Source organism: Oncorhynchus keta, chromosome 28 (assembly GCF_023373465.1).
Source record: "Oncorhynchus keta strain PuntledgeMale-10-30-2019 chromosome 28, Oket_V2, whole genome shotgun sequence".
Lineage (NCBI taxonomy): Eukaryota > Metazoa > Chordata > Actinopteri > Salmoniformes > Salmonidae > Oncorhynchus > Oncorhynchus keta.
In genome coordinates this window covers 65661347-65675904 of record NC_068448.1, presented here as the reverse complement: position 1 = coordinate 65675904, position 14558 = coordinate 65661347, and the positions used below count along the sequence as shown (strand labels likewise).

Sequence of the window (14558 nt, the reverse complement as noted above, 5' to 3'; positions counted from 1 at the left end):
TGCTGCTACAGCAGTCCCATTGCTTCCCCTGCTTGCTGTCTGTGTGTGAGAGACAGAGATGTTTGTGCCAGATGCTTTGTTTGTCTTCTAGAGAGTGAATGTTTTTTGTGTGTGCGTTTACATTCCTGGAATATTTGATCAGATGGAGTTTGTTGTATGCTTCAGTTTTCTGGTAATGAGAGCAGACTTTCCTTGAGAGTGAATGAGTGAATCAGCCCAGAGCCGTGTGGTCTAAATATATGGCTCTGATTCAGCCAATGGCAGTTGTACAAACAGAACACAGGCTTTGATTCTGCAACCTTCCCTGTTGGCAGGAATCTTCCCTGCAGTGTGGGAAAGTGCGATGTGGTGTGAACTGGCGTGTGAGACTGAACTTTTCGGCATATTTAGACTGTGTGTGTGTGTGTGTGTGTGTACACGAGTTTGTGTGCGTGTCTGAGTAGCTAGATTATCATTTGAACCCGACAGGTCGGCTCTTTCCTCCTAAAACTGTAGAAGCTCGGCCGGGTGGAACACCAAAACCAGCGGGGCGTTGTAACTTCGGGGAACCCCTCAGTCTAAATATAGCCCTCTGAGGAAGAAAATAGGGACTTAAATGGAAGTACAGAAGCTGTTGATCACACACTGTACTACACAGTAAGCTCTCTTCTCTCAGCTTAATGTGTCACTATTACAGAATGCCAATAGTTATTTCTGACAGATCAGCGATAACGGACTAGCCAAGATGTGGAACGACTTGAATTGTTCAATTTACAACCACCACGGCTGCAGTGCTACGACAATACCTACTGCTGCTGCTTTTACCACAGTCCCAGCATTCACAGTTGTTCACTGTTTATTCCTAAACGTTTGACATCCCACACACACACACACACACACACATTGTATGCTCACAGAAATCCGTGAACAGGCATGCCATGACCACCCACCATCACTGTTCAATACATGACTTGTGAATTAATTAAAGGCCTTCTCACATTGTGTGTGTGTGTGTGTGTGTGTGTGTGTGTGTGTGTGTGTGTGTGTGTGTGTGTGTGTGTGTGTGTGTGTGTGTGTGTTCAGGCCTGACTACTTGCACTATCATGTTTCATCTCTAATGGCAAACTGGCTTTAACTACAAATGTTCTACATTTTCAGGTTAGGTTGATTCATTGGTTAGTTGGTAAAAAGTTGTGACTGAGTGGTATCCATAGGCACTGCTGTGTATTCATGAATACAGGAGGGGTGAATGGAGTTACAAGGTATTTGGTGTGTGTTGAGGTACATGGTAGTTAGTATGTGTTAGGTGGTGTAATGTGTGTAACAGCTGTATGGTGTGTAGTGTTTCACACACAAACAACTCTTGACTGATTGCATGCCCCCCACCCACCCATGCACGTTCTCTGCATGGTCCTACATCTCTAGGTTCGTCTCCAACACCTCCACCAACCACTCTGTTCTGCATGCTGTAGACTCACTTGTCCTACTGTCCTCACATGGAACCTGGACTTTTATTTCACATCAACATATTCATACTTTACAGCCAGGGTGGGCAATGGGGCTGCAGTATGCACTGTGCGGGGTTTTGTTCCAGCCCAGCTCTTAACACACCTAATTCAAGTGATCTCGTCACAGTCAATGTTTAGACCCTGAATAGTGATGTGATTAGGAATCAGTTGTGTTAGTGCTGGGCTGGAACAAAAGCCTGCACTCCCAGCTTCCCCCTGGGTCCAGAGATTTGTCATGGTACCTGTTTACCACTATAGCTCTCTGCTATCTAACGTTGTTATTGTTTCCTCTCCCTGGGTTCCTCCTGCCAGCTGGTAGTGGTGTTATTAACACTGTTAGCTACCGGCTGGCCCTCCCTACAGGCGACATGGCTTTTACCTGACACAGTTTGTCTTAGCAGCAGTCTAAAAGAACACCTGAATTGCCACCCTAGCTGTTACAGCGCTTTCTTATGCGCACAAAACCGGAGGATATGCAGATTCTGTTTACACTTAGCAGATGCTTTATCCAAAGAGATTTGCAGTACAGTGAAAGCATACAATTTAGTATGTGTATGTGATCCCTGCGGGAATTGAACTTGTAACCTTGGCTTTTCTAGCAGCACTTGCCAGGCTGTACACTCTTTCAGAAGCTCTCTTTCCTTGCCGCGCTTTAAACTAATACAGTTTGTATATTTCTTAAACACTTGCCTTTCCTTAAAACTTCCTTCCTTCCTGTCCCCGGCTCTCTCCTCTCATCCTCCTACCTCCATCCCTCCCTCGCTCCCCTCTTCTAGCAGCCACGCCCTCCTGAGGATGCGCCACCGCGGCCCAAATCTAACGTTCAGCAAAGGCTGCAAACGCTGCGGATCGCCACGCGCTTTTACTGCGCCATGAAACACGTAAGAGACGTAAGGAACAAGGCCAGGCATGCTCAATCTATCTACCTATCAAATCATATTATAGAACCAAGTTCAGGCATGCTCAATTTATCTACATATCAAATCATATTATAGAACCAAGTCCAGGCATGCTCAATTTATCAGATCAATCGTATCATTTTATTTTCATAGCTTTTTCAGATTCATGTAATGACGGATACAGGACACCTGCAATGAACTGACATGTAGGAAACAGGCAGATGGAACTGGCTTATTCTGGAACAGTTTTTCACACTGCTGTTTTTTCCCCCTTTCCTCTATGGCTATTGACTCTCAACCAATCACTTTCACTTCCTGTCAATCAGAAATACACACACACACAGTATAATGATGCTGTTCCTCGGAGTGTGTCAGTGTCTGAAATGGCACCCTATTCCCTATATAGTGCACTGCTTTTGACCAGGGCCCATCAGTCCCCCTGGCTAAAAGTGTGCGCTATATAGGGAAAACGGGTGCTATTTCAGACACAACCTGTGTGTAGCTGACACAGATTCCCATTCGGTGTTGACGGGTAGGCAGAGAGAGACACACGTGACTGGTTAGAACAGCTGTTGTCTGAGCATGCCCAGAGCACAGCACCACTGGGCTGCAGCTGCTCACCACCAGGCCTGGCCTCTCCATTCCTCTCCTGTCCTTCCTGACCAATAATCACAATCCTGCAGTACTATCATCACACCAGGCTGTTTCACTGACCGCTTTTGGTTTTATTGACCTTTTATTTACCTGGAGGTTTGACTGTATATTTGTTGATACTTCAGTTGGTGATCTGTTACAATTCTCCTGTTCTCTCTCGCCAAGCTGAGTCAAATGCACTATCAAGCGACCTCGCTCACATCCGATGTGCCACAAACTTCCTGTAGCGCACTGGTAATGATGATAGAGCTCAAAGAGATCCTTCATGTCATTCTATGATGATGCCGTTCAAAAAAACTTGAATTTGAAGGCCTTGTGCAATGGCCCTATGATCGATCTTATCTCTACCCTGTTCTCATTGTTTTTCTCTCATTTTCTCCCTCTCTCTCACATTCTCTCACTCTTTTGGCTGTTTTCATCTCACTTCATCTATTCTACTCTACCATGTCAGCCCAGTCTACCTCTGAACCACAATCGTTACGTACAGCACCTGATCTACTGCTTGTATGAGCTGCTCTATACTTTCTCTGATATCTGAACTGATCATTGAGCGATTTAGAGTGGTTGATCAGGAAGATGAGTGTTTGGGAAGAGATTGAGGATGCATAGAGTGGGTGGATGGATATTTGCAATGTATATTATTTTCAGGATGATGTCTGTAGCTGGTACTAGTGTGCCTCTACCTGCTTGTTGACTCTCCACATTATTAAACGTTCACCTATCTGAGTGTGCAAGAGAGCCTCGGCCATTGCAGCATTGTTTGTGGTCTTTGTTGCTATATGTGTGTGAGTTTGTGTGGCCGCTTTTCCCTTGCTGCCGTAGAACTGCTTCTGTCAGCTCTCTGAGCAGTGCTGCTGCTGTGACTTCATTTCCTGCTCACTCCTTCCTTTGTGCCACAGAATAACACCCCCTCCTGACACCAGCCCCCCTGCAGACCACAGGCCACACATGGTGCTGTAGCCAGATGGCTCAATGGAAACTCACATGCCTCCATAGAACTCCCACTGTCTTTAACTGTTGTTATATATGTCACAGATCACTTATTTCAACGAGTCAGTTTGTTGGATCATTTTATAGATTGTACATTTGGACTCCTTTCTAATAATGTAATTGGTTATAGAGTCCTGACTGTGTTTGTCTGTGTGGGGCTTCAGGCCAAGGAGCTGCCCACCTACAAGGACAACGACTTCATCAACGATGGACAGAAGATCTACATTGACGATGACAACAAGAAGATGTTCCTGGAGAAACTACGTAAAGATGTGGAGGTGTGTGTGTGTGTGGTTCTGTTATTTCTTCTGGTGTGAGTGAATAAATACTTGGGTTGGATTAATCCTGGTCTTAATCCTCTTACCAAAAGTTTAATTCTCCCCTTTTACTCTCCATTACTTTATTTTATGTCTCCTTTCTCCCTCCCTCCAGTTCCTGGCCCAGTTGAAGCTGATGGACTACAGTCTGCTGGTGGGGATCCATGACGTGGAGCGGGCTGAGCAGGAGGAAGTGGAGAGTGAGGATAACGAGGGGGATGATGAGGGGGAGAGTGACGGAGGGATTGGCACTCCCCCGGACTCCCCCAGTAACACCCTGGACAGCACCAAGCCCCTGTCCCCGGGGGAGTTTGACCCCACCATAGACGTCTATGCCATCAAGAGCAATGACAGTGAGTGGAGAGGGGCAATGAGGGAGAAGAAGGAAAGGGATAGAGGAGGGGTACAGAAGACTAAAAAGCAAACGATTCACTTCAAAACAGTGGGTCAGAAATACCAAATAGATGAGCAGTATGGTTGTAGCCCTCTCGTGGCTTCATGTTATATAATTAAGCAATATACCACAGCTAAGAGCTGTTCTTAGGCACGACGCAGCACAGTGTGCCAGGATACAGCCCTTAGCCGTGGTATATTGGCCATATACCACAAACACCCGAGGTGCTTCATTGCTATTATAAACTGGTTACCAACATGTCAGCCAATCAGCATTCATGGATTGAACCACCCAGTTCATAATATAGGGATAATCCTGTGTGTCTGTGTCCAGGTGCTCCTAGGAAGGAGGTGTACTTCATGGCGGTCATTGACATTCTGCAGCATTACGATGCCAAGAAGAAGGCTGCTCATGCTGCTAAGACCGTCAAACATGGGGTGTGTGTGTGTGTGTGAGGTCACATGCCTACTTCTGTGTTGGTGTAAATGTTGTGTGTTTGGGTTTCTTCCCTTGACTGACTGTCGTCCACCGTGTGTCTCCCCCTGCAGGCGGGAGCTGAAATCTCCACGGTAAACCCAGAGCAGTACTCCAAGAGGTTCTACGACTTCATCACCACCATTCTCTCATAGCCCCCAGGGGAAGGGGAGGGGGCACTTAGGGAGAGATGGAGAGAAGGGATGGGTGAGGGTGGGGTATTGCGCTCCATCTCTCCGTCAGCAAGGGTGTCCCTCTCAGCAGCTAATACCATCATTCGTTTACATACATCTTCTCCGCTGTTACATTGAACAGGAGAACTGCTATTCTAGGTTCTAGTCTGTACTTTTTTATTAGTTTGTTTTGTTTACTTTGGGAATGTTTATTTGTTTTTTTTACTGCCTCTTAACACCACGTCCTCAACCTGCATTGTTTTTGTTTGTTTGTTCTGCATTCCTGTTTGGGGGGGATGAGGATGAACAGGGCTGTGATTGGATAACAATAGCGCGGTCACTCGGAGTAAATAGTATAGGGTGAAGTGCTCGTCTTCAGGAAGTATGAAGCAGTCTTCCAGTAGACCTTCAGCCAGACCATCCAATCGCCATTTAGTACAGCCCTGCCCCAGCCAAAGCTACTTTCCTATTTGTCCCATCATCCATCACTTTCCCTTTAGACCCTCCTGGCAGTGGATGTTACTACTCCATTCTCACCTTACACTGCTATCCTCCTGTCACACACACTGCTCTCCTCTACCCCTCCCTCCATACACAAGATAAGTTTAAGATGAGTTGTGTTTAGTAAGACTGGGAGCTGGTCAGTAAGGGCTGTGTTTAATAAGACTGGGAGCTGGTCAGTAGGGCTGTGTTTAATAAGACTGGGAGCTGGTCAGTAGAGCTGTGTTTAATAAGACTGGGAGCTGGTCAGTAGGGCTGTGTTTAGTAAGACGGGGAGCTGGTCAGTAGTAGGGCTGTGTTTAGTAAGACGGGGAGCTGGTCAGTAGGGCTGTGTTTAATAAGACGGGGAGCTGGTCAGTAGAGCTGTGTTTAATAAGACGGGGAGCTGGTCAGTAGAGCTGTGTTTAGTAAGACGGGGAGCTGGTCAGTAGAGCTGTGTTTAATAAGACTGGGAGCTGGTCAGTAGAGCTGTGTTTAATAAGACGGGGAGCTGGTCAGTAGAGCTGTGTTTAATAAGACGGGGAGCTGGTCAGTAGGGCTGTGTTTAATAAGACGGGAGCTGGTCAGTAGAGCTGTGTTTAATAAGACTGGGAGCTGGTCAGTAGAGCTGTGTTTAATAAGACTGGGAGCTGGTCAGTAGGGCTGTGTTTAATAAGACGGGGAGCTGGTCAGTAGGGCTGTGTTTAGTAAGACGGGGAGCTGGTCAGTAGAGCTGTGTTTAATAACACGGGGAGCTGGTCAGTAGGGCTGTGTTTAGTAAGACGGGGAGCTGGTCAGTAGAGCTGTGTTTAATAAGACGGGGAGCTGGTCAGTAGAGCTGTGTTTAATAAGACGGGGAGCTGGTCAGTAGAGCTGTGTTTAATAAGACTGGGAGCTGGTCAGTAGAGCTGTGTTTAATAAGACGGGGAGCTGGTCAGTAGAGCTGTGTTTAATAAGACGGGGAGCTGGTCAGTAGGGCTGTGTTTAGTAAGACGGGGAGCTGGTCAGTAGGGCTGTGTTTAATAAGACGGGGAGCTGGTCAGTAGAGCTGTGTTTAATAAGACGGGGAGCTGGTCAGTAGGGCTGTGTTTAATAAGACGGGGAGCTGGTCAGTAGAGTTGTGTTTAGTAAGACTGGGAGCTGGTCAGTAGAGCTGTGTTTAATAAGACTGGGAGCTGGTCAGTAGAGCTGTGTTTAATAAGACGGGGAGCTGGTCAGTAGAGCTGTGTTTAATAAGACGGGGAGCTGGTCAGTAGGGCTGTGTTTAATAAGACGGGGAGCTGGTCAGTAGAGTTGTGTTTAGTAAGACTGGGAGCTGGTCAGTAGAGCTGTGTTTAATAAGACTGGGAGCTGGTCAGTAGAGCTGTGTTTAGTAAGACGGGGATCTTGTCAGTAGAGCTGTGTTTAGTAAGACGGGGAGCTGGTCAGTAGGGCTGTGTTTAGTAAGACGGGGATCTTGTCAGTAGAGCTGTGTTTAGTAAGACTGGGAGCTGGTCAGTAGGGCTGTGTTTAGTAAGACGGGGAGCTGGTCAGTAGGGCTGTGTTTAATAAGACTGGGAGCTGGTCAGTAGAGCTGTGTTTAATAAGACGGGGAGCTGGTCAGTAGAGCTGTGTTTAATAAGACTGGGAGCTGGTCAGTAGAGCTGTGTTTAGTAAGACGGGGAGCTGGTCAGTAGAGCTGTGTTTAATAAGACGGGGAGCTGGTCAGTGTTTAATAAGACGGGGAGCTGGTCAGTAGAGCTGTGTTTAATAAGACGGGGAGCTGGTCAGTAGAGCTGTGTTTAATAAGACGGGGAGCTGGTCTGTGTTTAGTAAGACGGGGAGCTGGTCAGTAGGGCTGTGTTTAATAAGACGGGGAGCTGGTCAGTAGAGCTGTGTTTAATAAGACGGGGAGCTGGTCAGTAGAGCTGTGTTTAATAAGACTGGGAGCTGGTCAGTAGAGTTGTGTTTAGTAAGACTGGGAGCTGGTCAGTAGAGCTGTGTTTAATAAGACTGGGAGCTGGTCAGTAGAGCTGTGTTTAATAAGACTGGGAGCTGGTCAGTAGAGCTGTGTTTAGTAAGACTGGGAGCTGGTCAGTAGAGCTGTGTTTAATAAGACGGGGAGCTGGTCAGTAGAGCTGTGTTTAATAAGACGGGGAGCTGGTCTGTGTTTAGTAAGACGGGGAGCTGGTCAGTAGGGCTGTGTTTAATAAGACGGGGAGCTGGTCAGTAGAGCTGTGTTTAATAAGACGGGGAGCTGGTCAGTAGAGCTGTGTTTAATAAGACTGGGAGCTGGTCAGTAGAGTTGTGTTTAGTAAGACTGGGAGCTGGTCAGTAGAGCTGTGTTTAATAAGACTGGGAGCTGGTCAGTAGAGCTGTGTTTAATAAGACTGGGAGCTGGTCAGTAGAGCTGTGTTTAATAAGACGGGGAGCTGGTCAGTAGAGCTGTGTTTAATAAGACTGGGAGCTGGTCAGTAGAGCTGTGTTTAATAAGACGGGGAGCTGGTCAGTAGAGCTGTGTTTAATAAGACGGGGAGCTGGTCAGTAGGGCTGTGTTTAATAAGACGGGGAGCTGGTCAGTAGAGCTGTGTTTAATAAGACGGGGAGCTGGTCAGTAGGGCTGTGTTTAATAAGACTGTGAGCTGGTCAGTAGAGCTGTGTTTAATAAGACGGGGAGCTGATCAGTAGAGCTGTGTTTAATAAGACTGGGTGGGAGCTGGTCAGTAGAGCTGTGTTTAATAAGACGGGGAGCTGGTCAGTAGGGCTGTGTTTAATAAGACTGGGAGCTGGTCAGTAGAGCTGTGTTTAATAAGACGGGGAGCTGATCAGTAGAGCTGTGTTTAATAAGACTGGGTGGGAGCTGGTCAGTAGAGCTGTGTTTAATAAGACGGGGAGCTGGTCAGTAGAGCTGTGTTTAATAAGACGGGGAGCTGGTCAGTAGGGCTGTGTTTAATAAGACTGGGTGGGAGCTGGTCAGTAGAGCTGTGTTTAATAAGACGGGGAGCTGGTCAGTAGAGCTGTGTTTAATAAGACGGGGAGCTGGTCAGTAGAGCTGTGTTTAATAAGACGGGGAGCTGATCAGTAGAGCTGTGTTTAATAAGACTGGGTGGGAGCTGGTCAGTAGAGCTGTGTTTAATAAGACGGGGAGCTGGTCAGTAGAGCTGTGTTTAATAAGACGGGGAGCTGGTCAGTAGGGCTGTGTTTAATAAGACTGGGTGGGAGCTGGTCAGTAGAGCTGTGTTTAATAAGACGGGGAGCTGGTCAGTAGAGCTGTGTTTAATAAGACGGGGAGCTGGTCAGTAGAGCTGTGTTTAATAAGACTGGGAGCTGGTCAGTAGGGCTGTGTTTAGTAAGACGGGGAGCTGGTCAGTAGGGCTGTGTTTAATAAGACTGGGAGCTGGTCAGTAGAGCTGTGTTTAGTAAGACTGGGAGCTGGTCAGTAGAGCTGTGTTTAATAAGACGGGGAGCTGGTCAGTAGGGCTGTGTTTAGTAAGACTGGGAGCTGGTCAGTAGAGCTGTGTTTAATAAGACGGGGAGCTGGTCAGTAGGGCTGTGTTTAATAAGACGGGGAGCTGGTCAGTAGGGCTGTGTTTAGTAAGACGGGGAGCTGGTCAGTAGAGCTGTGTTTAATAAGACGGGGAGCTGGTCAGTAGAGCTGTGTTTAATAAGACGGGGAGCTGGTCAGTAGGGCTGTGTTTAATAAGACGGGGAGCTGGTCAGTAGAGCTGTGTTTAATAAGACGGGGAGCTGGTCAGTAGGGCTGTGTTTAATAAGACGGGGAGCTGGTCAGTAGAGCTGTGTTTAATAAGACGGGGAGCTGGTCAGTAGGGCTGTGTTTAGTAAGACGGGGAGCTGGTCAGTAGAGCTGTGTTTAATAAGACGGGGAGCTGGTCAGTAGAGCTGTGTTTAATAAGACGGGGAGCTGGTCAGTAGAGCTGTGTTTAATAAGACGGGGAGCTGGTCAGTAGAGCTGTGTTTAATAAGACGGGGAGCTGGTCAGTAGGGCTGTGTTTAATAAGACGGGGAGCTGGTCAGTAGGGCTGTGTTTAATAAGACTGGGAGCTGTGTGTGATTTACGAAAACACTGACTGATCTGGTTTGTCTCATTCTGGATAGTTCCCAGGAAGTTGGTGTGTGACTTCCTCTGGGAAAGGGCAGGGCTGTGGTGTGATCCTTCATGGACCTTTGATCCTGCATTGCCATCAGCACCTTAAACAAATCATTGCACTTTTATGTTGTTAAACATAGGATTTTTTTTGTTCTGTTACATGTGCTGCAACAAGCACTGTTTGAAGCTATCGAACTGTGCCCCAAGATTTTTGATGGGGGTGTAGTAGGGATGAGGGAAAGGGTCTTGGCTGTAAGGCACTAGGGAGTGGGAGGGACTACAGGTGGGTTTGGGACAGGGCCTGAATGTAGTGAGTAGCAGAGAGAGAGGAGGGGTGTGTTCCGGACAGACAGCCCAGTGTTTACCTCTGGCATTGTACCTGCCTGAACCAGAGTCTTAGCCACATCTGTCTGTCTCAGGTCTCCAACCCCGGCCCTGAAGAAGTACTGGGTATGCAGGTTTTTACTCCAGCCCAGCACTAGCACACCTGATTCAACTAATTTTGGTCCAGATTGAAGACCTTGATTAGTTGGTTATTTGAATCTGTACGTGTAGTTATGGATCCCCATTAGCTGCTGCCAAGGCACCAGCTAATCTTCCTGGGGTCTGGCAAAATTAAGGCTGTTATACAATTTTAAAAACATTACAATACATTCATAAGAGATTTAACAACACACTGTGTGCCCTCAGGCCCCTACTCCACTACCACATATCTACCAAACAAAATCCATGTGTACGATTGTGTGTAATGCGTATGAATATGTCTGCGCCTATGTTTGTGTTGCTTCAGGTGTTTTAAAGCTGGGCTGGAACAAAAGCCTGCACACCCAGTAAATCTCCAGGACCGGAGTTGGAAAACCCTGAGACATACAAAGATCTCTACATATGGTTCAGGCCTGAATCGGACATGTCTCAGGTTTTCATGAGAGAAGGGGAGGGTGGGGAAGAGGTGCTGGGTTGTAGAAACATATGCTTTTGTTTAAGTGGTGACGTCATGCCAACCTGTCAGCCTCTCCTTTTAACATTTGTCTGTTATTCAGACTTGTTGGTGTTTTTGAAAGGTTGTTTATCTCTGAATTTGGCAGGTTTGAATTGACTTGGTAAATTTGTATATTTTGCACAAAAAGGAACCAAATGTTATGCATCCGATCCTAACTGGTTGCTGTGGTCTTAACAAGGGAAACACAATATCAATATACCTGTACCAGAACCATATACACACTGAGTGTACAAAACATTAGGAACTCCTACCTAATATTGTGTTTCACCCCCTTTTCCATCAGGGCATGGACTCTACAAGGTGTCGAAAGCGTTCTACAGGGATGTTGGCCCATGTTGACTCAGACTTCCCACAGTTATCAAGTTGGCCGGAAGTCCTGTTAGTGGGGGACCATTCTTGATACACACAGGAAACTGTTGAGCATTTAAAACCTAGCAGCATTGCAGTTCTTGACACAAACTGGTGCTAACACACTTACTAACATACCCCGTTCAAAAGGCACTTACATATTTTGTCTTGCCCATTCACCCTCTGAATGGCACACGTACACAATCCATGTATCAAGGCTTAAAAATCCTTCATTAACCTGTCTCCTCCCTTTCATCAACCCTGATTTAACAGGTGACATCAATAAGGGATCATAGTGTTCACCTGGTCAGTATGTTATGGAAAGAGCAGGTGTTCCTAATGTTTTGTACACAGTGTATACTGTTTGACTCTCTCTATATATATGGCTCTGACTTGTACCAAGTGAGAAGAGTCTGGTGTTTTATCTGTGATTGGTAACCAACTAAAACCAGTAACATTGTCCTCTACTATTCTATCACAAGCAAAAACCTTACATATTGTTTTAGATGCATAGATTATATTCACATATATTTTTACATTGCATTTAAGTCATGAAATATAATTGTATTTTAAAGCACCACCCTTTGAGTGAATGACAGTGTTGGGTTATATGAAGAATGATACTGCTTGAATTTGTACAATGCTTGTACGTACTGTAAAAACAAAACAAATGCATGTTGCAGGAATACGCTTTCTTCCTCCTATGTCTTGGCTGTTTAAATCCATTGTAGCTCTCCTAGACTTAACCCCATCTGAGTCTCTCCTTACCATGCTTTAAACTGTATTTGTATCATATACACTGTGTAAGAGGTGTGCCTTTATACTCCAAATTATTTACATTTTTACCTTTTTTTTAAAACTTTTTGTTTATAAAGTTTATTTTAATAATAGGGTGGTTACTTTGAGTTTTATTTTCCACCTTTTCTCCCTCCCTGTGTAGTAGGTGTTTTCAATCTATTATTGTTATGGAGTCAATGAGTTTTCAAACAAAACTAAAATGTCAGTCTCTGTTGTGGTAATTTTATGGGTAGAATATAGTCATTAGGCACTGATCCAGTTTACCTTCCCCAAATCCTAAACTTGCCATTTGGGGGAAAACTGCAAATCTGAACATAGATCAGTGTCTAGGGACAACGTCTACCTCCTCCCTGGTGTGGAGATGGCATCTATGCTGATGTTAACCCTTCGTTCCTTGCTGCTTCTGTCTCAGTAAATACCTTTTTGTTTGTGTCGTGGCTGTGGTCTGTGACTGTCGTGATGGTGTTTGTCGGGCTTGTCCTCTGACCACTTCCTCAAGTTTGAGTGTGTCTGACATGGCACCATATTCCCCGTAAGAGTGCAATTATTTTGACAAGAGCCCACTTAGGGCTAAGGATTATAGTTAGATGGGTTCTGGTCATAGGTAGTGCACTATTTAGGGAATCGGGTGCTATTTCAGATGCAGACTACACTCTTAGGAGTCGCTCCCCCCTGTCCACCATCTAATGTTAACGTCACTGCATCGTCACTGCTCACTAAGCCCTAACCTTTTTAGGTTAAGGGGAAACGTCTACCTGCTCCACCTTCCACCCACTGGCCAGCTCTCACTTTCCTCACGAACAGGACTCAAAGAGGATACAGCTCTGTTTGGCCTTGATGGCTTCCTGTAGTCAAGGTGAGCACACTGAGAGAAAACAGAGCGTTGTTTTTGCTCTAGGAGGATGGAGGCTGGATCCATAGAGAATATGCTGCCATGTCACAGACTTGGACCTTACTCACTGAGCCCCAGTCCAGTAGGATATAGGGGGCTGGTTTTGTCCATTGTTGGCTGGTCCTTCAACCCTCACCCTCTGCGTAAAGGCTTCAATATTCCCCTACTAAACCTACCATTTTGCCAAAAGCAACTTTTCCTATCTATGTGCGTTCATCTACAGTCAAAACGACCCCACATATTAGCTTTAACATATTGTAAGGTGTAAATGTACCAGTTTGATTGAATCTGTACATTTTTTAATGGGAGTGTGTGTGTCACAGATGGGTGTTTAATGTTCACAGCTGTTGGGACAGACTGGTGTGAGGTTTATATGTGGAGTTTTAACTGTTTTGGGAAATAAGACATGACTTGGGCTTGACAGAATCTGCAGGGGCAGAATTTTCTCAATTTCTTCTCAGAAAGGATTTAAAGTTGATAATACTCATAGAATTAACTCCAATAAAACAAAATACCGTTACAAAATAAATAAGTTTGTTGGAATTAATAGGCAGCCAGACTAGATGACTATAAAGGTTTTGGTGAGAGCTTCCCTGCAGATTGTGTCCTGTCTGTAATGATGACCCAGAGTCCTTGCTAACTGTTGCTAAAGTGTTGTGCGTGTGTATTGCTGTCTGCTGGTGGTCAGTGGGAGTAAACTGTTGTGTGCTGTGAGGGAGGCTAACTCATGTTCTATGATGTTTATTGTTCAACACAATGATAATAATAATAAACTCCTTTCCATAAGCATTTGCTCAAATACAATAAAGCACTTGGTCTGCTAAACTAAAGTCTGCTTAGAATACTGTGCTTTTCCATTATTGTCACCATCTGACGGTCTTTTGGGCTTTATTAATTCATGTGTCCTGTATTTTTCAAGGTAGTGCCATTGAGAAGCGTCTTTTTTTTCGGGAGGAAGACTTAAGGCGGCTACACATACAGGACACGACTAAAACTACATGCTACTTGAAGGAGATTCAAAATGGAATCACAAATGATATACAAACTCTTCCAACTGTGACACAGGCACATTCTATTACACAAGCTAGTCCCTGCATACGGTTTGCCCTGTTGTTTTTGACGAAAAAGATTACATCCTTTAGACTTTAGGGTGGTGTTTAAAATATTATTTTAAATTATTACGGATATTTATCTGCATCTTCGTCTATGAAAGGTGGGCTTTTATTTAACTGAAGAGTCATATTTTCGTGTAAATGAAACATTCTGTCTGAAATGGGTGTTCAATTCCATCAGATGCGGCATAAATATCAGGATCAAATACAGGGACATGCAAAAACGAAATACACGTGATAATGTTCACAAAATAGTTCGTTTTGATTTGTATTTATTTATTTAGGAATTAAGTATAATTTATTCCTTTTTTGTCAAGTGTTCTTGGCTAATTCTTAAAAATAAATCAATGCTCATACAGTTTTGCTCATTTGCTACGGTAAATGAATAGCCCCCAAAAGAAAAGAGAACTCATATCTCCAGTTAGTCTTTGGTCTAGGTAGGCTGGATCTGAG

At 45.2% G+C, this 14558-nt stretch overlaps 1 protein-coding gene across 5 annotated transcripts in view; it reads left to right on the top strand.

The window, feature by feature from the left end:
- LOC118361683 (phosphatidylinositol 5-phosphate 4-kinase type-2 alpha) overlaps positions 1-13823 on the top strand; it is a 54305-nt gene extending 40482 nt beyond the window's left edge. Inside the window, exons 7-12 of one of the 5 annotated variants that reach the window (XR_008083736.1) lie at positions 2264-2377; positions 4195-4308; positions 4463-4700; positions 5075-5178; positions 5290-7668; positions 8046-13823. Coding sequence is in view for 3 of the 5 variants with exons in the window: in XM_035741815.2 (XP_035597708.1) it covers positions 2264-2377; positions 4195-4308; positions 4463-4700; positions 5075-5178; positions 5290-5370 (651 nt within the window). In the remaining 2 variants the exon portion in view is untranslated. Of the gene's footprint in view, positions 1-2263; positions 2378-4194; positions 4309-4462; positions 4701-5074; positions 5179-5289 lie in introns of all 5 variants that reach the window. The other 4 variants (XR_008083735.1, XM_035741817.2, XM_035741815.2 and 1 more) reach the window with 4 other exon arrangements.
- Positions 13824-14558: the final 735 nt, after the last annotated feature.